We start from the raw sequence: 26,912 nt of genomic DNA on the forward strand, positions 1-26,912 counted from the left end.
TTTATTATGCATCTTGAACTAACGTATGCGTTAAAAAATGGACTTTTTTGGATGGATGGGTGGATAAAAAAATAAATAAGACAGATAATAAGTTTGATAAATTTCCCATGAAAGGAAACCATGTTAGCTTCCTCGCAAAAAAAAAATTACGTCCTTGCGTGCGGCCTTCCGGCTGTTAACCGGAACTTTCACCATGGCGGACGAAAACATGCGTGTAGGCATGTTTTTTAATTCTTTCGTCGTTCAATTTATCAATTCCTTCTCAGTTTTTGCGAAAAAAATGTTGGAGTAGATCTTACGCTTCAGACTTGGCCAGAAATCCTCGATGGGACGCAACTTGGGGACGTTGGGCAGGTCCGCAAACTTGGGTTTTTTTCTTCCTTGGTGTTACATTCCGATTTGGAACTTGACCTTCTGTTTGTTATACACAGTCTTCGCAGCCAACTGCTTAGTGTACAGGACAATTGCGGGGCTAGCGCTACGATTCTACTGACAGTAACAGTCTCTCCCGAGCCCGGACTCGAAACTACGACAACTGGCTTGTTAGGCCAGCATCGTACCTCGAGACCATCTGGGAGATTCCGCCAACTTGGATACCACATCGATATTCAGCAGCTCCATCTCCTCCAACGATCGCTTCGAGTAGAGGGCCGACGCCAGCTCCGGCCAAAACAACGCATCTTCGGCCATTCGGTATTTCTTGATGAACGACGCAACTTCCGGCAGGCACTTCATACTATGAATTTCCCCGTTCACGGCCAGTTCGGAGCGAAAGAAGACCAACTTTGACATCTTTTCTTCGCTGATTGTCAGCCACAGCAGCACCTTCTTGGAGAACTTGGTGTGTGAAATAAACTTCACCTCGGTGCTCACTTCCTTCGTGGGGGAGGTAAGATACGAAGTACTCTGCCAGTCGTTGCCATCAAGGGTGAGACAAGTCTTGCGTCCATCACCACCGCCACGTCGTGATTTGCCGGGAAAATTGACTTGACCATCAGCCACTACCGCTGCGTCATTGCCTGCAGCTTCGAGACTAGTGACTGCTGCTACCTGACATGTATGTCCATGTTCACCAGGTAGTTTTTCACTGTTTGGCCGGTTGTACCGACTTCCCGGCCAAGCGCACGCAGCGATTCAGCTACTCTTTCCTAGGCCGTTCTCTCCAGCATCCTTTGGAGCTTCTTGTCGCTCAGGGTCGTCGGCCGTCCGGAAGCGGCCTTTCTTTCAATGCTCTGATTTTTGTCAAGATGTTGTAGATGCCGGAACGGGCATACTCGGTGTACAGGGGCTGCCGCATGATTTCCTCTTTCGACACGACGAGGTACCGTTCTTTGAACGCAGTAGCTTCACTGTATTCGCCATCACGGTTAGAGTTCGACTGATAGAGCTAACAATTTTTTTCGCCTGACTCATGGGTTAATATGATTGATGCTGCATGCGTAGTTTCGTCAGTGCGTGTAAAGGTAAACCCATGAAAAATTGTCAAATTTTGTCAATTTTTTTAACGCAAACGTTAGATGTTTTAGTAGGAATGAACATTTTATAGGGTCAAAACATCAAAATTTTTAACAATGTGAGGCACCTCTAAATCATGTCCGATTGACCTGAAATTTTGCACAGATCATTTTTATAGGTCAATGAACAAAATGTAAATGGTCGGTTTCAGAAATTTTACATGGCCATTTTTGCTGCTACCCTAATGGTGAACAGTCGCTCTTTTCCCATCGACCTTGGAGATGCTCGAACAGAAAATCGAATTGACTATATCTGCATCAGCCAAAATTGTAGAAGGAGCCTTCTTGAAGTCCATAACAAGCGAAGGGCCGACATTGCCTCCGATCACATCCTCCTTATTGGTGAGATATGTATACGCGTCACACATCCCGATGGCACAGGGAGAAAATCGGATGCCGCTTTGACGTTTGCCGATTGGAGAATTCAGAGGTGAAAAGGGTCTACCTCGAGCAACTTGAAACCTGTACCTTAAGAACGCATTTGAAACGACGAGCGATGGAAGGAATGAATGTCGGATGAAATCCGGAAAATTGCTTAAGAACGGAGCAGGTGAAAGCCGGGGTTCAGGATGTCAGGACTAATGTCAGAATACCACTAAAAGACCGAGCAGGTCATCTATTGAAAGATTGAACTTATCAGTTCAATGGTTGGACTGAACACTTCGACTAACTCTTTCGAATGGCGATGATCAACAGAACACGGAATGCACGGCACCTAGAGTCCGTCACATTAACCGCGTCAAATTGAGGCTCCATCGCAAGCAGAAATCGAAGTGACATGGAGTCCAACGAAAACCAGGAATCGACTACCTAGAAACTGAGATGTTGACCCAGCCAAATGTTGTATTGGCTCGTCAGCGATATCTGGAAAACCACGACTTTTCTAGCATACTGGATGTAGCGCATCTGGGTAAAGGTCCTCAAGGAGATCTCATAGAATGGGGTAACTGGCCTGACGTTTACGTTGCTCTGTATAACGTTCAAAGGATTCTGCAAAGTGATGTTCTACACGATCCATCTGCTACACTCCGACGGCAACGAGCTAGATTTTGGGGCGAAAGATCATTTGTGGACCGCATAACAACGCTTGGATAATACTGGGGCGAGTCAAAACCAACTCTAAAACTCTCTTCAGATATTCGTTGATTTCGAAAAAACTTTTGACCGTCTGAACCATGAAAACATCTGGGCTGCACTTAGACGAAGAGGAGTCCCAGAGAAACTAACCTAGCTCATCGAAGTATGGTACGAAGCATTCTCGTGTAAGGTCTTGAACGACGGTGTCTTATCGGACTCTAATCGGGTACTACTGGAGTCAACGAAGTTTTACTTCCGGCCTGTCTTTCAGTTACCAGTGCCTTATGCTGCACGCCGACTGCATCCATGAAAGCCATGTCGCCACTACAACAGCTTCATGTGAAGAAGGAGGCAGAGCTTGGTGCACTGAGGCATATAACGTTACTCGCAGCTCAGCATCCTAAGGGAGTTCAAGCTAACATCTTGCGAAATAACAGTCTCTGACTGGATGGAAGCAAGCCCAGCATTGAAAAAGATGAAGATCGCTCAATGTGAAACAATGTATTCGGGTTCAATGAACTCAGCAATTCATTGAACCCGAATCGATTCTGGGTATTTCTATATAATAATTTAAGGCGGACTAAGAACATGCGAAAAGCGAGAAATAGTATCTCTTCTCAATTATAACATGCACAAAGTTGTAAACAAGCCTAATAGTTTATCTACCTATACTTTGTAGGTACCAACAAATTACTAAGCTCAACTCGTATAGAACTACGCATCATCACCGGACTTCTTGTTGGACACTGGTCTGCTCTTTATCATTAAAATAACATCAGCAAAGTAACAACCGATACTTGTCGCTTTTATAAACCCTGATCCTTCAAGGATCAGCGCATCTTGTCTGCTTTTGCGGGGCTCTTGCTTCATCGAGGTTCACCTCTCCAGAAGTTACCTCTGAACTATGCACGTATAGGGCATTAATTCTAAAGCGATCACTGGCTTCATCAATCATGCAGTATCATATTGGGGCACAGATTTGCAATCAACAGGCTCTACTCCATGAATGAGCTCGAGCAGAATGTAATCTGTACCAATTATTTTCGGACATACAAACAAAAACGTATATTTTACGATAAAACTCTGAAACCCCCTGGCCAAAATTTGTTTGACAAAAATGCACTTTGATATCTCAAAACCTCAAAAGCAAACGAAGAAAGCCCGATGATTTCGGACACCGATAACCCATAGTTGAACCCTAGACCGCCAACAGCTTTAATTGGATCCTAGACTTGCCTCACGGAAATAACCTCTTTCGACTGATTGCCTCACGAGTGGCGCGGATCATACGAACATCGTTGACTGTGAACTGGTGTTAATTGTCACTTTAAGCCCGATTAAAATTGTCAATAATGCCATCCCCAGGGATCCATGGATTAGTGATTTTTTTTGTTTCGTTGAGGCAAACATTGCAAGGCATATCATCATCAGCATCGATGGGGAGCCTGTGCAGCTGGGAAGAAAAATGAATGAATAAATTGAAATTATGGCAGCTTGTAAGTATGCTAATAAATTTTAATTAATTTACAGCATCATAAACGCTCTCTCTCTCTCGGCGCGGTTGCCTTGAGGTTGGTGCCGGTGACGTGACGCAGTGGTGTAGAAAACATGCGAAAGTTCGCTGCGGCTAGGCGACGTGCTAAATAGTAAGTCTTGTTAATAAATTGAGATTCTGCGCGGTGATGAGAGGAATGCTGGTGTCAATGGTTTCGGGAAGGGGGGCTAAAATAGATTAATCGAAAGCGACCACATGTTTGAGAAGCTATACCGGCGCTCATCGTTCATTAGTTTATTGCGGTATTAAGGATGCTACTTACCTGGCAGTTATATTTCCGTCCCTGAAATAAAGAAAAAATCCAGTTTAAATAAGTGATGAACTACTAGTAACTGGGGCGTTCCCAAGTCAGTCTGATTAAACGTCAATACCATCAGGTATTAGTAAAATACTTATTAACATTAGGGAAAATTCAAAAAAAAAAACTGCAGACGCACATCTGGATTTTTATTCGTTACAGTTGCCAAGAGCGTCGTCGAACGCAATTCCGATCCATGGCAGGAAGAAAATCAAATTTGCTTTTCATTATGGACGTCATTCCAGTGATTGAATTTTACGCTAACATCAGTCATCGCTTTTTTTTGCTCATTTCCATAAGCCAACAAAATGTCGACGTTCTTCTGTCGACGATCGCCGTAAAACACGGCCTTCTTACAAGGGAATGAAGAAATCTGGGTCGACAATGTAAGATCCGTGTGCGTGGCATCGAGCGATGGACAGAATCGAACTAAACCTTACTTATCTATTTTTAGGCAATCTAAATTGCACCGAATTTTGATCGGCCAAAATATGAGCCGCGAGAGAAGCACGCGTTGCGTCGAATTAGCGCGTGGCCGAGCAACGCACGAATGGGTTCCATTTCGCATCGGTGCTTAGGCCGGATGGGAGCATATATTTTTGCGCTGCCGGCGGAAATAAAAACGGATTGGGGCCACGCGAACAAGGCACCGAAATAGTTGGACTTTCGCCGCAAACGTGCTGCTAATGGGAAGTGTAAATTATGTCCTGGAACGTAATGCCGGTGAATGGCATAACATAATTTTAATAATTCGGGAATGTGTGTGGCCGGAATGGTTTTTATGACGTCCGAAAGCAACTGCGGTAATTCCTATATATAGTTAAAAATAAAGCATATATTTTCCAACTGAATTTTAAATCAGGAAATAGATGACTTAAGCCTTCAACGCTTATCGTGCTATGGCTATTCTTTCCTAATTAGCAAGCTGACAAACGTTGCAATCACCACTTCCGGCAATTGCATGCTTGCTTCTAGCTTAGAGGGATTTCAGGCAAATTCATCTATGGAGTTGGTAACACCTGATATTGGTAGATTAAGTAATTTTGCATACTTGAAGTCCTAAAAAAATCTAGACATATTTTTGAAAAGGGTGAAGTCAAAAACTTGTTCTTCGTTATGATCCATACAATATGTTGAAAGTCATCTACACATGGCAATACGGGCAAATTTACAAGGAAAAAGAGCTAAATTATGAGGCTGTAAAATGATTTCGACATTAAAATGCATTTCGCCCAAAACGTATTTTTTAAACCCTGGAGTTTTTTGATTTAAAGTCTACATAACATACTAAAATCGAAGATGGCGGATTCAAGTCTCGTCTGGATGTGATATATATTGCCAAGTCTGTATCATATTTCATATTGTTCTCTCAGGTGGTCTCGGGGTACGGTGCTGGCCTAACAGGCCAGTCGTCGTAGGTTCGAGTCTCGGCTCCGGGGAGACTGTTAGTGTCAGCAGGATCGTAGCGTTTTTTTGTGTAGACTCATCACTGCGTCCAGAGATTAGATCTTTTGTGATAGTATTCAAGTGTTTACTGTACCCCGCACTTCATATTATAGGCAGTATTACAATTGAACTAGTGCTACTCTTATCATTCATATCAATGCTTGTGTGTAAGTTTTACCTTTCCGTTTCTAGCTCACAGCTCGACTATACCTTGCCTCTGTCCATCCTAACAATGTCGCCTAGCTAAAATTCCCTGGAGAGAACTTTCATACGTTACTCACACCAGTTTTATTATAACAGGGACTTATTTTTGTTAGAAGGACGGTTAAAAGGGGTACTGTAGAATTCAGATTGAAGGAAGGGTACATGGTGGAGAGCCTGAAAATAAACCCATGCTAAAGTCCTTTGACAACCAAATCATCTAACTCATCTGCGTGTGATGAGACATTCCTTTCAGTCGCAAAAATAACGCCAGCACAGCAGTGTGTGTAGTTGATAGGGATGAGCAATAGAATAGGCGGCAGTGGAATGTGATACGATTATAGATACTGAAACAGTACTTCTGTCCCAGTAGTTTAATTGTATAAAACAGCATGAGACAAGGAGATAGTGGGTTTAAGTCCCGTCTGGATGCGCTATATTGTTCCTGGTCTGTATCATATTTTTCAGTTCGCTTATTTGTTGCTTCCTCAGCTGCACACACTGTCTGTCTTAAGGAACATGGTAAAATACATCCATTTTAAGATGGCCAATTTCGCATAAACCAATTTTCCTAACAAAAAATCTTCAAATTCTCTGCGTTGTAACGAAATAGGGTATCGGCTCTATTATCGTCAGGGGAGTAAATGATGTCCAAGATCGTTAATTTCTTGCATGGGGGTTCTTCATAATGCAGACTACCTCTTTGCAAAATATTTGTTCTCTAAGACGTTATCAACCTCCCGTACGATAATAGGTAAAACCTATTTAGAAACAGCAAAAAACATTCACGGAAAATCTGACAGTATATCCACCCTGTGTAGGGGGGTCTACCACAAATTACGTGAGATTATTTTTCGGACGTCTCCCTTCTCCCTCTACATTAAGGTACACTAAAGTCGCTTTTTACGCGGGGGATACGTACCGCGTAAATTCCGGAATCCACTTAAAAAACGCGTAAATTCCGGAATCCGCGTGAATAAACCGAATACATTTCGGAATCCGCGTAAAAAACCACGTAAATTCCGGAATCCGCGTAAAAAAACAGCGGTAATCCTGCAATCCGAGTGAAGAGAAACCGAAATCCGAGCCCAAAAAAAAATACCGCGTAAATTTCGCAATCCGCGTTAAAAAAGCCGCGTAAAAAACCCGCGTAAAAAGCGACCTTGATGTATTGTGAAAATTTTTAACCGGAAGAAACGGGAATTTTCAAATTATCAGGAAGTTGGAAAAAGCTGAGTATTTCAATACCAAACCGGGAAATTTGTTATGTTGGATTCGAACACTCGTATTAATAGAATCAGTATTACAGGGTATTTTTCGATGGGTGACACGCTTACGAGTGAAAAAAATGTTTAAACAAAATATGAGGAAACAATTACCATTTAGAAAATGTCATTATATTGTACCTATTAACGATAAGTGAATTTCTCCTCAAACATCTAAGTAAAAGGCAATTGTACGACGTTTCGGCCGTTTTGAGTGGCGTTTTTCAAGGGAAACTTATATGTGTTTAAACTTTTTTTTGAAAAAGGCTTAAAAATTATGAGAAATTCTACAAGATTGTCGTTAACTTTTTTGTAAATCATCGAGCATGCCGGAGAAACACCCATATTTAATATAATAAATCAATGTCTCTAGTCGTTGTGAGTGATCCATAAAAGAAAAATAGTGTTTTGCCTTTCTCCTAGAAAGGTATAGCAATCACCGCAAAAACTAAAGGTATAAAAGTGCTCAAAAGAGCCGAATGTCGTATATGACTCAACTCAGTTCGACGAGCTGAGCATTTTCTGTATGTTTGTGTGTGTGTGTGTGTGTGTGTGTGTGTGTGTGTGTGTGTGTGTGTGTGTGTGTGTGTATATGTGTGTGTATGTGTGTGTGTGTAACGCTCTCCCAATCTCACTCGATTTTCACAGAGATGGCTGAGCCGATTTCAATGAGATTAATTGCAAATGAAAGGTCTAACTGCCCCATAAGACCCCATTAAATTTTATTGTATTCGGATTTCTAGTTTAGTGTTTATGTACCAAAATGTAAAAACCACGAAACATCAATATCTCAGAAACTACACAACCGATTTGAACAAAATTTATTTCAAATGAACAGGCTAACTAAAAAACCCTTAAATTTTGAATTTTATGAAGATTGAACTTGTGGTTCAGAAGTTATGGAAAGAAACGTGTTCTGGAGACTGTTTAATCTCACTCATGTTTCTCAGAGATGGCTGGACCGATTTTCATAAAATCACTGTCAAATGGAAGGTCTAGTTGCCCCATAAGACCCTATTGATTTGAAATGAACGGAATGAATTTTCTTCAAAGCGGCTCTACTCGAACCCTCAACAAAATCCCTTACGAAACTGTCAAAAAGTTGTTTACAAAATCAATGCTGCAGTTTTCGAGTGGGAATGAGACAAATGCAGGGCTGCGCAGATACACAACCTCCATAAACTACTCAAGCAGAGGTTTTTTTTACAGAGGTTGGTACATTCGAGTCGTTCATTTTGTACCAACTTTTTTGGAAGATTTCTTCTTGTGTGTTACGTATGTCTTATGTATGTGGTTGAACTGATTTCCACAAAATTAGTGTCAAATAAAAGGTCTAGCTGCCTCATAACACCTTATTGAATTTTGTTGTAATCGGACTGTAACTTCTTTTGTAATGTATCGAAATGTGAAAATCACGAAACTTCATTATCTTAGAAACTACACAACCGATTTGAACAATATTGATATCAGATGAACAGGCTAGGTAAGGGTTAACTGATGAATTATGATTGAACACGTGGTTTCAAAGTTTGGCTGCCCTATACGTTCCCTTTTCACTTGATTATAATCGAACTTAAGCAACCGTTATGCATTAAATTGTTAAAACAACGAAAGTCTATTATCTAAAGTAATACACGACTCACGGTGCTCCCACAGACCGTTATTATAAAAAAAAAATGCACCAAAGAATCTGAATACACCATTCGATTTGTTATGACGTCCAGAATATCTGGTCAAAATTTCAAAATCATCGTACGGTACATTTTTGAGTAATGCCCTTTTGAAGGTCGTAAAGTACAAAAAAGTGATATAAAAACGACGAAATACTTATTGTAAAGCACGTTTTTCAACCACCATTTTATGAAATAACTTCCAAAATAGTTTCTACACATTCCAAGGGTTATATTTCAAGACAATAACAATTGGTGAAAAGATTTATTTGAAAATCCCACAGTGCACAGTGGTCTAAGCTCGAAAAATCGTGATCGTCCTAGATTTGACTGTGGAAAATTGATTTTATGTACTTCATGTCTTCAGCAAAATTATTTTATAGAACAAGGCCGTACTTTTGACGTTTTTGGTTTTTCGATCAATCCACCTAACAGTTAGATAAAAAAAAATATGTTTTCTAATTTTCAATATATCAGTTTCCTTCCTTCAGCAAAGTCGTGGAAAATTTTAAAAGAAAAACAATTGCTGAATACTGCGATGTCCTATCTGTACGTTGGAAAAGACAAAATAGAGTTTTTTGTGGAACACCCCTCCTTAAAATCAGTTTTTGTCTATAACTTTTTCTATGATTGTAAAAACATAGATTATTTGGTGCATTTTTTTTATAATAACGGTCTGTGGGAGCACCGTGGCGACTTATTTGAACATAATTAGTGTCATACAAACGAGTCATCTCTTAAAGATAGAAATAAAAAACTTCATAACAATTTGATATGTGGTTCAGAAGTTATGGAAAGAGAAGAAATTCAAAGAATATTCAAAACTATACCTGCTTTGATCAATATATTTTGCCTCAACATGATTTAAATGTGGTATCGTACCATTTGAACGTTCCGGTTCAGTAGTAGGTTACCTAGATATCCGCTGTAGTTGTTTACGTGCAACATTGGTAACCTAGGTAATCACTACACTGCCGGTACCCGGATAACTGTCCCATAAGGAAAAACAACATGTTGAGAAAACGGCGATTTAATATTATCCGTGAGTTTTCGGATTTGCAGCACTTACATCCAGAACCAATGACCATAACAGTTTCATGGCACTACAAGTTTATCGTTGAGAACAAAAAACCATGGATGGAATCGGTTTTACGTTATATAACTTGGAAAAAAGACAAAATGGGACAAAATACGCGAGTACATTTCAAATGTACTCACATATTTTGTCCCATCACATATAAATTCAACCAGCAACCGGCAGTATCATTGGCAACGTAGATTGTACTACAGAAAAACAACATTAGTTTAGTTAATTTATTGACATACTTCTATATGCCTAAAATAATCCGATATACACCAATCTGGAGCAAAATTATATGTTTGCAGTTTGTACCACTATGCAGTGGGACTGTAATGCGGGTACTTTCAATATGGGACAAAAACAACTTGGTATATGTTTTTCCATACAAAAGTATCAATTTTAATTTTTTCCCAGAAAATATGATAACAATTAAGTCGATTACCGATGAAAACTCAAAAGTGACCAAAATCAGTATGGGACAGTTATGCGGGTAGCGGCAGTACAGTGCTGTAGATTTATGTCAATTATGTCGGAATAATTCAACATTTTCAGTATGGTTTATTCGTATTAACAGAAACTGATTTGGCAACTTTTGATTTTTTTCAACGCAGTGAAAACAGATGAAAATACATACAGTGGGAATTCAAGAATTGTAGTAACACATCTCATATATTTCTGCTAATTCAAGCTTGTTTTAGGAAATTTGAGGTGAACATTCCAAAGATTGAAGTATTCTTAGTGTAGTGAATGATTTTGTTCATTGATTAAAATAAAAAGTGGCCCGCTAGTGATGAAAAAAACTTTGGTTGGCTGCTAAACGAGTCCCGTTGTAGCCGTATTGAACAATGCACGGATTTTATTTTCTAAGGTAGGTGATTGAATTAAATGAGTTTTCGAGTGCAGATGCCTGACTATAATATCAAATTTAGTGCATTTGAGTGAGTTTTTGAGGATTATACTTTATGAGTAATCTAAAGTGAACTAAGAAGAATCCATTCCATGGATTAGCAGATTGGTTTAAAAAGAAAATATGCGTTTTTTCCTGTTTTCAATTGTGTTTTCATGTTTTATCTGATGAATATATGGGCTGAGATGAATAATGGAGCAGTTCCTCTACTATGTTCTACAATTTTACCGAGTTTCGTAGTTTTCGTAGAAATACAAGATACAGTAGTAAATTTTCAAAATGTTTTTTTGAGTGTTTAATTTATAATTAGGTATGAATTTGTATTTTTTTAAATTTTATGCTGTCTTGCAGAAATTATTTTTTCCGAAAGAATAAAACCGTCTGGCCACCACTTGGTAGTTAGCCAGATTCCAAATCAAAAATCGACTGCCTCTGAACTCACTTATTAAATTATTTATACTGTGTACAAAAGTCTCCAAAATATCAGTCTACACATAGATTTGTGATTTTTGATATGTGCTGTATTGATAAGTGCTGTATGTGGAAACGGATAATTGAAACAATTGGAGTGATGAACGTGGCAATTCCTATTGTCTCAATTTTTTTCAGAGTTTCTAGAAATGTACCTTTAGAGATATTCAATATCTGGGACTTTTTGGTTTTCTATCGTACATATAAATGAGAGGCTTGGTTTGTTTTCGCAGAGAGGGTGAGAGTAGTGGTAGTTCGCGTTATGTAGTTTAGTTCACGTTTTAAATTAAATTATGGTTTGTTTGATTGCAACAGCCATGTTTTAAAAGCCACCTAAAGGCTGTCGCGTACCCCTAGGGGTACGCGTACCCAGGTTGAGAACCGCTGCTATAAACCAACTACCTTCATCAAGAAAAATTACAAAAAGGTAAATCGAGCTTTTAAATTTGGTTGTAAAAATTTAACTTCTAAGTTTTAGTGTAGTCAACTAAATTAATGTTATCGTCAATGTTAGGTTTTCTTTGCTGATGGCAATGAGAGAAAAAAAGCTTGTGCAACGAAACTCGTTTCATTTATTTTTACTGCTTTGACTATCGACTAAGATTAGTTGAAAGAATTCGTTATCGATATTTTTGGCACATTTTGCATGCTGTAGGATGAGTACAATGATACATCGTGCCCCATTGCTAAATCGAGAAAATTTTCAGCTCGAAAAAATCCTCGACCTGATCGGGAATCGAACCCGATACCACAACCGTGTGGAGAGCTAGCTGACCGACATCGCTAATCACAGATCCGCGGGGATCATTGCAAGTAAATATTCTACACTATGCCGCACTTTGTGTATAAATGGAATGCTGACATCAGTTCTGCGTGCTCCAGCTTCCGGTGTCGGCTCAAGGATGTAATTGCTGTAATTGGAGGCACATCAAATAAATTTGCTGGATAGAGCGTCATACAGATAACTAAACTCAAAAATGATGATTTCATTGCCTAAAAGTACTTCAAATAATATTTGGAAAAAACACCATAAATTTTCGCATTTTTTCCCGCCGCACCTTGTACTTTTATGCAAACACTGCTTGTTAAGGGGGTTTCCTCATCACTCGAAAGTGGCCTTTCATAATTTTTTTTCCAGGTGAAAAAAAGCGATACAGCGAAATTTTGATTCGCATTTACAAGCATTTAATAGAAAATTTCAGAGTTTCACGTATATTATTTGAGATGTGCTTAAAGACTGTTACAATTGCAAACAAAGTTATGTAATTAAGTTCTATTATCTCTAATTTTCCCTATGAGGTCTTTTACTGACAATTTTAGTTATTATTATTGAAGTTTGAGTCAATTAATATCTGGACACAATAACCTGGATCTATCTTAAATCATAGTAAAAAATAAAAAGTGTTGAGTGCGCAAAATGAAAGGCATTTATTGTACTGTAAAGCGAAAATTGTGAACAAATACCAAATAGCTTTCGATGATATCTTGAACATTTGTTCGAATACTGTTCATCATAATTTAAACACTTTGTTGGTTAACCTTAGCGGCCATTTTGTATTTTTTTGAATTTTTCAATATTTCTAACTAGTACTGAAGGGTTGATAGGTAGATTAATACTTTCAACACATTTCTTGATACCACTGTAGTATTTCTCATCTGTAGTGACACCTTGCCAAACCAGCTCATATATTATTTTTTTTTCAGAGGTGGCGGGGAAATTTGCAAACAGACACCTGAGAAGAGAACTCAGGGTGTGGGGATGAGACTAGGGGAGAGATGCTGGGGTAGTTACACTCCCCCAGACCCCTACTGATTTCTGTCCCGACCCACTAAAACCCCTCCAGTCTCCATCCCTGGTCTTCCCGGAACGACGGTTAAGTATTACGTCGGGAAGTGGCTTTTGTGCGTGATGCACCCTCTTTACTCTTATAACCTCCTAGCTAACTACCTGGAGACTGGTAGTTAGCTACCACTGGCGTGTTGGTGATTGACCTGCCACACACGTTGTAGCTCCAGGACAATCTGGGAGGCGGCCGCACAGGCCGCGTTCCAGATGTCCGGGTCGTCGCACATCCTCCGGACAAGATTGTCCGGAGTAGTGCCAGGCCCGCTCACAGCCATCATGTTGCTCCTCGCTCTTATGAAACGGGAGCATACGGAGAAGACATGCTCTGCAGTCTCCTCCTCTTCCACGCACACGGGACACATGGGGGACCCCGCGTGCCCGAACCTGTGCAGATATTGCCTGAAGCAATCATGGCCTGACAGGATCTGTGTCAGGTGGAAGTTCACCTCGCCATGTCGCCTCCCGACCCAGCCGGATATCTCCGGTATAAGTCGGTGCGTCCATCTACCCTTTGTGGAATTAGACCATTCCCTCTGCCAACGGAGCATCGTGAATGACCTTCTGGTACCTCGTATGCCCCTTGTGTCACGGTGGTCGAAGCACTCTCTGTCCTCCTTGATGGCGATGCTGATAGGCATCATGCCGGACAAGACACAGATTGCATCTGTAGGTACCTTCCAGTTTACCGCGGTAATTGTTAGTACCTAGCGCTCTCGACCATACTGGCCCACCATACCTAAGTATGGACGAAACCACGCTGGCAAGAAGTCTTCGCTTGCTGCCATAGACCGCTGAGCTATTGGACATCATACGAGATAGATCTTACAGGCATAGTCGACGTGGCTCCCGAACGTGAGCTTATCGTCGACCGTAACCCCCAAAAGCTTCAACGATCGCTTTGAGGTGATGGTGCAGTCTCCGATTCTGACCACCGCCTGTTGCTCTGATTTACGGTTGTTCACAACCGTGACCTCCGTCTTATGGTGCGCGAGCTCCAGTTTCCTGGAGCGCATCCAGTCCTTGACCTTCCTTATTCAATGCGCAGCCGTCAACTCGACCTCTTCGATCGACTCGCCGTAAACCTCTAGCGTTATGTAGTCTGCAAAGCCGACGATCACAACCCCTACAGGAAACTTTAGTTTCAACACCCCGTCATACATGACGTTCCACAACACCGGACCCAGGATTGAACCTTGCGGAACCCCGGCGGTGATTGGGACGCACTTCTGACCCTCCTCTGTGTTGTAAACCAGTACTCGATTCTGGAAGTAGTTTTCCAGAATCTTATACAAATAGAGTCCCAACTGGCGCTATTGAACGCATTCTTCACGTCAAGCGTGACGATTGCGCAATAGCTTATTCCCCTTCTCTTGCGCTGGAGTGCTATCTCCGCTGTCTTGGTGACGGAGGCGATGGCATCCAGCGTGGACCTGCCCTTCCGGAAGCCGAACTGGTTGCTTGCCAGACAGTTTACACCCTCTGTGTACCTCACCAGTCTGTTGAGGATAATCCTCTCAAGTACCTTGCCCATCGTGTCTAGCAGGCAGATAGGCCTATATGCCGATGGGTCACCTGGGGGTTTCCCAGCCTTCGGCAGTTGGACCAATTTCTGCCGCTTCCACCTATCCGGAAAGAGGCAGTCATCCAGGCACCTCTGCATGACTACTCGAAACAGCCCGGGGGCCGTTTTTATCGCCAGCCTGATTGCCAGGTTAGGGGTGCCATCCGGTCCCGGTGCCTTGCTCACCTTTAGAGAGTTGGCGATCACGATGAGTTCCTCATTCGTAACCCTTGCCTCCTCCTGGACCTCGACACGGCTGTCGTCGCCCACGGATTGGATGCTCGGCAGGTTGGCCGACTGGTGATCGCTCTGCAGGCGCCAGCGCGCCTTTGGTCTTGGCCATTACGATCCTGTAGGCGTCACCCCACGGGTTCGTATTGGCACTCGCGCATAGCCTATCGAAACAGGCCCTCTTGCTGGCCTTAATCACACTCTTCAGCGTCGATCTGGCAGAACTGAATGCTGCGCGGCGCTCTGTCCTCTGTTCGTCTGTTCGCGCTCGCTACATCCTCCGTCTCGCACGGAGGCACGCACTGCGAAGGTCCGCTATCTCGTCAGTCCACCAGTAGACCGGTAGCTTCCCATTCCTAGGTTGGCGAGTCCTAGGCATGGTGGCGTCGCACGTACGAGATAGCAGAGCAACTAGTTGGTCAGGCGTCGGGCGAAGCCGATTGCCCCCCTCGCGCTCTCGTCTAATTGCCTCTTCGAATACCTCGGCATCAAAATGCGATGTCTTCCACCCGCGGGCGAACGGAGTGTTGGCCCTACTCGTCGCTTGCCGCCTCTCGTTGCTGTCTACACTATAACAGACCGCCTGGTGGTCGCTATTAGTGTAGCCATCGTCTACCCTCCAGTTCTTGATCAGTCCTGGGCTGGAGAACGTCACGTCGATGATCGACTCCGCGCCATTTCTGCTAAATGTACTTTTGTTCCCAACGTTGGCCAGATCTAGGTTGAGCTTTGCCAAAGCCTCCAACAAGATCTGGCCCCTCTGGTTCGTGAAGCGACTTCCCCACTCAACAGCCCAAGGGTTGAAGTCGCCCGTCACCACCAACGGCGTTAGGCCCGTTAGCTCCATGGATAGGAGATCGACCATCAGGGTGAACCTTTCGGTAGACCAACGTGGCGGAGCATAGCAACTGCAGTAGAACACTCCGTTCACCTTAGCAACTACGTACCCTTCTTCAGAGGTTGAGACAACCTCCTGAACCGGGAACTTGCCCGTCATACATATCGCCGCCATACTGGACTTATCCGCAACCCAGTTACCGTTTCTGGGAGGAATGCGGTAGGGGTCCGATATGATGGCGGTGTCCGACAACGACTCAGTGGCTGCTTGGTGTAGCAGCTGCTGAGCCGCGAAGCAATGGTTCAGGTTCAGTTGCGTCACCCTTACGCCCGTGGTTTCGCAGCCGGCTTACCGGCTGAGCACCTGGGGCCTTCCATAAAGTGTTTGGCGTCCCGTTTCCCGAAACATACCATACACTTGGGAGACTCCCCACAGTCCTTCGCTTTATGGCCTGCACCTCCACATCGCCTGCACAACTGGCTCCTATCGGGCCCCTTGCAGGTCCAGGACTTATGTCCACCCTCAAAGCACCGGAAGCAAATGTTTGGTTGCTGTAGTATGCCCAGTGGACATACAGACCAGCTGACCTTCAACTTGCCTTCTTTCAGGGCCAGGTTAGCATCCGCCACCTCCACCCCGCACTTCGCTTTGAGGGCTTATGCAATGTCGCACCCCTCGGTGATTTCGTCCAGGTTTTTAAGCTGGAGAGTCACCTCTGAGGTGATTGCCCGCACTTGCACCTCCTTCCCTAGGACCTTTTCAGCTACCGTTTTATGAGTAGCCCCCTTGTTCTTGGCGTCCTTCCGGAGCTCAAGTATCATCTCGCCAGTGCGAGATCGGCGGATACTCCGCACATCCGCTTCCAGATCCTTGAGCTGGGTTTCCCCCCTCATCTTCTTCAAGACTTCTGAGTATTTCGACCCGTCCGTCTTGAGTATGAGGGCATCACCCCTACTCCGCGCCTTTTTGACCTTTTTCGGTCCACTGGCCACTCCGCCGTCTTGGCGCGTCGCACCTTCCTGACGCCTCCTACCCTCTACCGTAGTCCAAGGGTTGCCCATAGCCTCCACTTGTGCCGTTTCCGCGGCGGACCTTGAACCGGTTGGTGTGTACTCCCGTGGGAGTAGCGCAACCAACCGTTCCTTGGGGTTCCCGGGGGCCGCTTCCTCCGAAGACTGCCTCGTTCGCTTAGCGACCTGCCCTGTAGAGCAGTCTGCCGCAAACGAGGGGGCGTCTGTCTGCACCTCTTTAGATGCAGTCACCTTTCTGGTCCTTACCTCTTTCTCGGCCGCCTTCACCCGAGCTAGAAGTTCTTCGTGCTCCTTCCTGGCTTCATCAATAGTGGCCCGAAGCAGGAGGAGGCTCTGCTTCAGGCCGCCAGCGATATTCCGCCTATTCGCCGAGAACTCGATTATAGCGTCGAGTTGTTCGGACAACGCTGCCACTCTTGGCCGCGTGTCCATGCACCTTTCGACGGCCTTGACTAGCAAGGGACCGTCTACCGAGATGTCTGGTGTGGACACCGACGGATTCGCCGGTTTCCCAACTCCAGTCTTCACCGCATCCGTCTCCGCCTTCTTCTGCGGAGACCGCTGGATGCCACCTCGTGCGAAGGGATTTGGTAACCCCTCCGCACCCGTCTCTTTTTGGTTCTTCGAGCTCATTTTTGTTAATTGGGTCCCCCTTCCAGCCGCTATCCTTGTCCATAGATGAGAAGTCGCTTGTATGGTCCCATGGTAATCTATGTCGAAGCAGTGAGGGTAAGGGGGGTCGCCATAGTACCTTATGAGCACTATGACGCCCCCGCCCGCGTAAGTCAGGAAAGGGGCATCGTGTCCTAGGACTAGTTCCCCACCATCTGATCCTTCTCTGCCTGATTCCCACCAGTCAATGGACGCGAAACTTACTGGAAGGCCTGCCAGGTTTTACGGGACGGAGACCCCTGCACCGGGTACCATCTCGCCGTTTCAAGCCGCTGTCACGCGACTTTACTAAGGGAGTTCGATGCAGGTGCCAGCCCTTGGTCACGGTTTCGTTCGCTGCCAGTTGCCATAATTGGGACCTTTCTGGTGTCGGCCCCAATGGACGAGGGAGTGCATTTGGTTGATGGGAGCGGCACTACTCGCTCCGTCAGAGATGCTTCTGGGTAATTGTGGCATTTACGAGGAGTCGACGGCCCAGTGTCCGACCCTCACCACCCCTAGGCAATCTCCCGCTGCTGGTCCGGGGCTGTTTGGTACTGTCAGCGGTCGCCATCATATAATGTGACCTCGGCGGTCGCCACGCGCCGACCCGTGGTGGCATGCAGCTCTGCCCTAACCAGCTCATATCTATGCAGGTTCATTTGTGCTTTAATATACGAAAGAATATATTTTTTAGGCTCCAGCTTGTACAGGGTGGGAACATATAAGTGATACACGTTTTCGAGTGCCCCTCGTTGTATTTTCTGTCACAGCATTACAAACATCTGAGCATGTTTTGAAAGAGTGACGTGTCTACTGTCTATTCGGAACGAATACAGTCAGTTTTCAGTTTCGCTCTCAAGAAAATTCCAATGGATTCAAACAGAGAACAAATAAGGGTCTTGCACCTACAAGGATTGACTAACATCGAGATCAGGAGGAAGCTGTCACATCTGAATTCAAGCAGATTTTTCGTCTACAGGACCATCAAGCGTTTTAAGAATACAGGCACGGTTGTTCCCAAGAAGAAACCTGGTAAAAAAAGAATGTGTTCGGAAAAATGGCTTGTGAAATGAGCATGAGCCACACTTTCATGCATTCCAATGGTATCAAAAATGATCTTGGATATTCAGCTTTAATAAGTAGAATATGCAAGGATTAACTCGTAAAAATATTGCCGACAGGGTTGCCAGATCTCGATTGCTGCTGAAGACGCGCGCAGGCCATAACATTAGTTTTTACGGACGAAAAGTTGTTTACTCTGGAGGCAATTGTGAACAAGCCAAATGACCGTGTTTATGGAGCAAGTCTTCGTGATAAACCAGCCGATAAAAGGGCAGTGTAGCGATATCAAGATGCGTCAGCTGTGATGGTTTGGGGAGGTTCATTGACCAGAAGGAAATTACCATTGCTATTCATTAACAGAGGCGTGAAAATAAACAAGGAGTACTACTTGTAACACGTTATTAAAGGTCATTTGCATTCTTGCGCCAAAATTCGGTTCGGGAAAGACAGTTTTTGCATTCAACAGGATTCAGCACCCGCGTATAAGGCATTTTTCGTTCAGAAATGGTGTAAGCGAATTTGCCTTGTTTCATTAGTTCATCTGAATGACGTACGCTGTCACCGGATTTGAACCCGCTAGACTTTAGTATCTGAGGGTACAAGCTAGGAAAGTTGGACGGCGTTAGGCATTTGAGTTGAACACATTTGAAAAACGTTTGGTGAAGATTTGGGACGAAAAGCCGAACGAAGTTGTGCGTACGGCTTGCATTGACTTCAAAAAGCGTCTACGAGCCGTTATCAAACACAAAGGTGAGAGATTTGAACTCAACTGAGTACATTGTAATTTTAATACCTATAGAAGTTATTGAAATCGATTCCGAAGAGAAATAAAAACTGGTTTGAGTTTTATGACATAAATAAAGTGCATCACTTTTACTTTACCACCCTGTACGTAATCTTGAAATCCAGAGCCTTGTCCTTTTTTTTGTCTGTAGACCGTTTGTCACGTTTTTTTCTGTCTGTAGCTTCAAATATCATGCTTCTGTGTCTTGATTGGTTGAATATTGTCTCGAAAAATTGGCTTCAATAAAAAAAAAAACTAATTATTCGTGACGAACTTTGCAGTAGTGAAAGCACAAACATTCGAAAACAAACTACTATTACATCATTTTAAATCCGAACATCAGGTACGCTGGAGTGAAATAAACAGAACGTCCACATTAAATGACTCGAGCTCCGGTGTCAATTGTCGCAAGGACTGCAAAAAAAAAATACGAATTGTGTCGAACAACTCTTTCTGTCAATCGACGCTGCATAAAAACATTATTAATAGCGAAAATTGAGCATCACAGAGAAATTTTAGAACTGAAACTGGATCACATCGGTAGGTGGATTAATTCATTTCTTTTGCAATTTAAACAAAGTAACGTTGTTCAATTCAACAATGCCATCAAAATCACAAAGCCTCTAAGAAGATAGGTGAGTTGTTGTGAAATCCCTTCATAAAGTCTCGTGCTGCCTGTCATTTGTCGAGTGACGATTGCAATCTACTTCCATCTGTCATCGTCAAAACGCTCTCGTGCGCCGTCCAATAATCGACCCGGACTAATTGTTTTGTCGGGAAGCAACGCAAAATATAGTTCCCAACAAGCTCTTCCAACAGTGCTGCTAAATTAAGTGGATGACAATTTTACGAACGGAATGCTCACTCAACCGTAAATTCTAACCAAGTGGATATTAGCGCAGACGGATCTAAAATGAGCGACGTAAGTATGGAGATTAAACAAACTAGTTATCGGAAATTTTATCGGGATGCTCAATTCGTAAGAAAGCTAGCTCGCCAGATACAGTTTATCATACAGCCATGCTTCAATATGATATATTGGTGTCAATCCGGTTTGGACTCTCGTCGAGACCCTATTGAAAGCACATCATCGTTGTCTTTGCTCCCGCTGCCATCGTGTCAGATTGAACGACCGAACCAGACCACCAGGCTGTCAAACTTCGCGACGCATGGTGCATTCGAAAAAAGGGGTTAATGAGCGGATTTGCTTCGACGCACGCAGATTAGATCGGAGTGACACTGTGGAGAACCGCCTGGCGCTTGTGCTTGATTCCTTTCGAATAAAAAAACAAGCGAACGACGCGGTAGAGCGTGACTACACAGACAGACTCCGCTGGCAAGCAGGAGCACACGTCTGTCACCATTCATAGAAGAACTGCGAATCGTGATGCAGTTGTCACTGTGCTTATGGCTGGATGATGGTCGCTTCCTGGTGGGGCACTTGTCACATTAGCTTGGAACCTTTCGTTCTGGAGTTTAGCCGGATTAATTTATCGCTTTTTGACGGTTGGTGGTACGCTTGGGTTGTTTAGGTGTCAGTAGCGATTTAGAACAAGTGGCGCCGAGCGTATTATTTTGCGAACGCTCACAGCTGTAGCTGAAGACTGTCCCAGCATTTAATAACACACCAAAAACTTACTCTCATTTGCATAGCTTGTGCTTGTCGTGTATTCGGTTGGCTGCATTCTGTATTTACGCTTTCAAGCACCGAAGCTGGTGTGAAGGTATATAAATATTTCGTGTTTAACGAAAAATAGGAAAAGTTTTCGCGGAAAAACATTTAGGCACAGAAGATGTTTTGTACTGCTTGAGAATGTAGGTGTGCGCTTTGCGAGGTGGAAATGTACGGGGAAGATGTTTCCTTTGAGAACAAGCTGCTAAATATTATACGTAAGAGCAGGATATTGGTTCACACTGCTTAACATAGATAAAATGGTATGTGCATGAAGCGAAAAAGTTTCTCTTCAAACGAATATGAAACTATTATCTTGTCGTTTTAATATGAGATGATTTTTTTCAGCATGTCTTTTTATAATCAGAACTCTAAAATTTACATTATGCCTAATAATACTCTACTTAGAGCGAAATATTTTTTTCATTTAGAATTTCCCACATGTATTCCGCAGACAACGCTATCATTGATGATCATTGATTTTTGGGTCCATGAAATTTTGTAGTAATGAGTAGCTATTTATTACTGAAATTACTAATTTTCAAAACCAATTAATGAGGTTAATAAGGTGGCTTTTGTTTTATCGCGCTCAATAAAAAATGAAAGTTATAAATAAAACAATGAAACAATGGAAAAGGGCCAAAATAAAACACGAAGTTAAAGAAAAAAAAAGAAACGAGGAGGATGAATTTTAACTCATTTTTTCAACTTATTAGTCAATAGGAACATAAGTTGATGACTTGATCTAAAATTTAAACCTTAATGGTATATTATTTACGACCGAACTAGCTCCAACATGAATTGGGAATGAGCTAAAAATCTTTTGCAACGGGTTTATCGCTCTTGATTTATTGGCTGCACTACACACCAATCATTCAAAACATAGATTAACCACCAAAAACTCGAAATGCAACCCTAGGCGAGGATAGTCATTCATCTGACGGGTCACTCGAAGAGACAGCTAATAAACGAGGCCGATCAGCGTTTGGCGCGATACACTAACTCAGACGGCATGACATCGCACTGTGTAAGCTGTCACTTGTTTTTTTCTTTAACCGTCATCGAGAGCGGTTTGGTGACGTGTAGACTAGAGATAGAGACAAGGAGAGAGAAAGAGCTCAATCCCACAGCGCGGCAGGAAGTCGCGACCCGGGTAATCGCATTCGTTTGCGAACACGAGCAAAGCGCCCAGGAACTGATCCCCGCAGATAAATCGGCTCTCGCTGGATGGATGGCGATAAAGATTGGAAGAGTGGGTCGGTATGTTGCCGTCATGCTAAATTCTTCACGGTTTCGATCCGATTCGGTAGTGTTTGGAATTTGGTGAATAAGACATCGGCTGGAAGACTCTAGAAATATATTATGCAGCGAATACATATTTGAATGGGTACAAGCTTAGAACTTGTTTGTTTTCAAGAATTTCATTTCAATTTGTTCCGTAAACCATTTCAAAAATGTTGAAATACAACTTGACAGTAACTTGGAAGAATATGCAAAAGGTAACTTGCACTAGGAATGTCGGTAGCCTTTAAATTATGATTAATTACTGGAAGTCTTTGGTTTACCTTTACCACATTTGTGGCATTTAAACCCGCTTGATGGTTCCATCACGAACTGTCGACAGCCGCCGTGAGTCAATTTGTTTTGAGAAACGTTGAAAGCCGTGCTACATTCCAGTTGATATGCAAAATAGACTAATAAGGTTTCTAATCGCAACTCGCACAATTCCGATGGCTTAAGTTTTATTCCTCTGGTTGTTTTGAAGAGTGAGTTGTGGAGTAGTGCGGGGCAAAAATTTGCCTTGACATTTTTAGCAATATTGAAAGAAGATTTTATTCAAGTGGTGCAAAGTTATAAGTTATTAATTTATTTTAATTTTCAATCAACTTGTTTAGAATAGGTAAATCGTGTAACGCAGATTTGTGGGATTACTCTTTTGCGGAATAACTCTTAACTTTTTGCAGTAATCGAACCAATTGGGTAACTTACACTGGGGCAGAAGCTCACACTAAGTATTTGCAGCCGGAAAAGTTAAAATATAATTCCCTGACTATAGAAACTCAAATAAGTAATCAGTTTCAAAAGCAAGAGTGTTTTGTACCACTTTGTAACTTTCGTTAAAATTTTCTGCCCCCCATAACTCTAAAAAGACTAAATAAATGCAGTGCAATCTTGAATCTCAAGCCGAATGGCATGAAACTGAATGAACTTTTCAACAGCATATGTGACGTATTGCGATACGTTAGTAGTCACAGAATAGCTTTGAACTGGAATAGCTTTTCATTCTTAAATTCTTCAAGATCCACTTAGAAGAAAACAAGTATAAATAAAACTAGGCAAACATGGACACGCCCGTTTGACAAGAGATTGGAGAAGCGGCTGCACAGCAAGTGTATCACGGGAAATAAAAATAGAAAAAAAACATTGATATGCAAAACCGTGATTCAACGAGTTTAACATAGTGGCAGCGCGAGAGTAGATTGAAGCGAACGAAAACCTCGACTGGTTTAAACTGGCCACAGTGCGAGGCCAATAGTGTCGGAACGATTCTCATCCGCACGATTCTATTGCGTGGATCTTCACATTCGCTTCGTACTGTGAAATCCGTAATCTGAGGTCCACAGCCGCCGCACGAAGAAAAAAAAAAAACGCCGGACGCATTTGAATGGCAAGTTGGGGAGGAAGCACATAGCAGTGCGCACATCTGTTGTACGATAGCAATTTAACTAATATGTTGCAACGTAAAGTGGCAGTATGCATTCTCAGCTAGACGCTAGTTTATCGATCGGATCGAATTGGAGGACACTTTAATGTTTTAGGGTTTTTACACAATTTTTTTACCCGCCCAACTCAATACTGTTCGGAACTGTTGATTCGGGGGGAACCACGGAGGAAACTAACAAAAATAAAATAACTTGTTCCCTTTCACTAGACGGGGCGGGACACGTTTAGTTGTTGTTTGGATTGATTTCGTTTCCCTTGGTCGATTTGCTGATGCTGCGAGGGAACTTGTTTCAGCGAAGTAGAGGTTGCGTTTGTTGACTGCTTCAAATATGCGAATGGTGTTTTTGTTCTCATGTTTCCAGATTGAATTATGTGTTTAATTTGAAAATCATTTTCTCGTTCATGATCATATGAAATCTAAATTACAGAAAAAGTAGTTTGCCTAATTTGTCCATGATCTTCGTGACATACTAACCGACTGATACCAATCGCAGCTCCCATTAACCATGTTACGAACCAAATCATCATTCAAAGAATAGCTTTTTTACGCTAAAAGATTCAATAATGTGCTTGTTGCTGTGAGGTATGACCTGGTAATAAAACTGCGACCCAAACGCGCAATGTTGGCTACTAGATCGCCATTCTAAGGTGATACGGCAAGCGCTTGTTTGTTATCACTGGCAGTCTGATGTGTGTTTATGTGCCGTAAATGAATAACTATTCGCATACGCAATGGAAGTCACTGGCTAACTGTCATTACTCGTCATTCGTATCAGTAAGTGAACCGCCTGTGTTGGTTTTCTCTTCCCAGCGATGCTATACGGTATGCAAATAATATATGATTATATGTTTTGTATTTTAATATATTTTCACTTCTTTTCAATTCTGTAACAACTCGAAAATAACATGATTTCATTAAAAATAACCAATATATCCCATGCAAACCATTACTGGTTCAAACATATCCAATAGAGAGAAAATCACTGTTTTGTTCATATGTTCGAGAGCTCGGACATGACTCGGAGTCAAAAAATTCAAGCAAAAAAATGAATCATCGGGGCCCTCAAAATTTCAGCTTACGTTGAATTATTCTAACGCTAATGGATCAATTATTGCGAACTTGAACAAAAGTTTTTTTGGAATATTTTACCGATATACCTATACGGATATAACCAGATTATAATACCAAGCGCTCGCAAATTTTCGAGAAATTCAATTGATAACTTTTTTACAAAACCTGATGAAATTCGCTGAAATTAGGTATTTATTTGAAGAAAAATGGAATCATTACCAAATTATTATAACGAACAAGAACAGAGTTGAAAAGTGACTACATTTTGATATGCTTTGGATAATAAAGTAATATTATGTAGGTAATTAAGTATGTAAATAGAACATCATCTTTGAAAGTGCTGCATAAATGACAAAAAAAAAAATACTACCCATAGAGTACATAGGTACCAGTAAACAACTTTTGCAGCTTAAATTTCAAATATTCTTGATTTTTATGAAAATTGAAACCATATTGCATGTGCAGTAGGCTGTCCCAAAAAAAATCGATGTTGAAATAGTCAAGGTGCTCAGCCCTAAATTGAAAGATAATGTTATTCATAGCATTTTTGTAGAACATTTCGACTTTCTAAAAGGTCGTTTTCAGGTTGCCCAAGCGCGATTTATGAAGAATGACTTTTTCAAGCTACAAAACCGCTCTTTTGCACTTTTTTCAAATCTTTTCGATTCCTAAATTTTTCTATATATTTTCTTATTTTTGTGGGGTTGTTTTTGAATATTTTGCATGGTTCAGTTCAGCATTGCATTCAATTATTTGACTCACAGAGCCCACTGAACATCACAAAAAAGTGAATTTTCCTTATAATTTTCAGATAAAACCCTTCAAAACACATATAAAATTTTTTTTTGATCAAGAACTGAAATTTGTACTGCAAAGCGGAATTCAAGACGAAAATTTACATGAAAAAAGATCCTTGATATCTTATCGGGGGCTGAGATATCGGCATTTTTACATGTGATGGAAAACTATGCATTTTGTCAAAAATGCCACTAAAGCTCAATATCTCTATTGGACAGTGTTTTATTATGCCGTTTGTGCGTATAATTTCCTTAATAGTGATTAAAATGTTGATTATAGCCATAAGGTATGTTCAGAGAAGTTTCAGGATATTCAAAAATGCATCTTTTAATGTGGAAGGAGGGTGATCAATCCACCAATAAGTGAGATAAAAAAATTACTTTTCAATCAGAATAAGATAGACGCAAGGTGTCTACGACAAAGTTTTAGGTTATCTTAAAACAAGAAACTTCACCAAAGACATAATGTTTCTATCTCTTACATATTGCGAGCAATATTGTGTTTTCTATTATAAGGCACTAAAAATCACAATTTTCGTTCTAACTTTTTTCGCAGATTTTTCCGATTTTTTAAACCTTCTACTAAGTTATCAGCAATCCAAAAATACATTTGTCTTCTGAACATTGTTATTTTTTATCTCCCAAAATAAAACAGTTATTTAACATATTTGTTGCATAGTTTCCCATCACACTGAAAAATGCCAAGATCTCAGCTCCCCGATAAGATATCAAGGATCTTTATTAATGTAAATTTTTGTCGTCAATCCTGCTTTGCAATTAAAACTTCAGTTCTAGATTAAAAGTTTTTTTATTTGTGTTTTGAAGGGTTTTATCTAAAAATTATTAGAAAAAATAATTTTTCTGTTATGTTTAATGGGCTCTAGGAGTCAAAAAACTGAATGCAATGCTGAACCAAACCATGCAAAATATTCAAAAACATCCCCACAAAAATAAAAAAATATATTGAAAAATTTAGAAATCAAACAGAAATAAAAAAAGAGCAAAAAAGTGGGTTTGTAGCTTAAAAAGTCATTTTTTCATAAATCACGTTTGGGCAACCTGAAAACAATTTTTTAGAAAGTCGAAATGTTCTACAAAAATGCTATAAATAAAATTATCTTTCAATTTAGAGCTGAGCACCTTGACTTTTTCAAC

At 41.7% G+C, this 26,912-nt stretch overlaps 1 protein-coding gene across 14 annotated transcripts in view; it reads right to left on the minus strand.

Moving 5' to 3' along the window:
* The window catches only part of LOC129725247 (collagen alpha-1(XVIII) chain), a 698,730-nt gene that overhangs the window by 549,375 nt on the left and 122,443 nt on the right, over window positions 1–26,912 (minus strand). For all 14 annotated transcript variants that reach the window (XM_055680820.1, XM_055680831.1, XM_055680826.1 and 11 more), the window contains exon 3: window positions 4,409–4,429. In XM_055680820.1, coding sequence (XP_055536795.1) covers window positions 4,409–4,429 — 21 coding nt within the window. The remainder of the gene's footprint in view (window positions 1–4,408; window positions 4,430–26,912) is intronic.

This window comes from Wyeomyia smithii, chromosome 2 (genome assembly GCF_029784165.1).
Source record: "Wyeomyia smithii strain HCP4-BCI-WySm-NY-G18 chromosome 2, ASM2978416v1, whole genome shotgun sequence".
NCBI lineage: Eukaryota > Metazoa > Arthropoda > Insecta > Diptera > Culicidae > Wyeomyia > Wyeomyia smithii.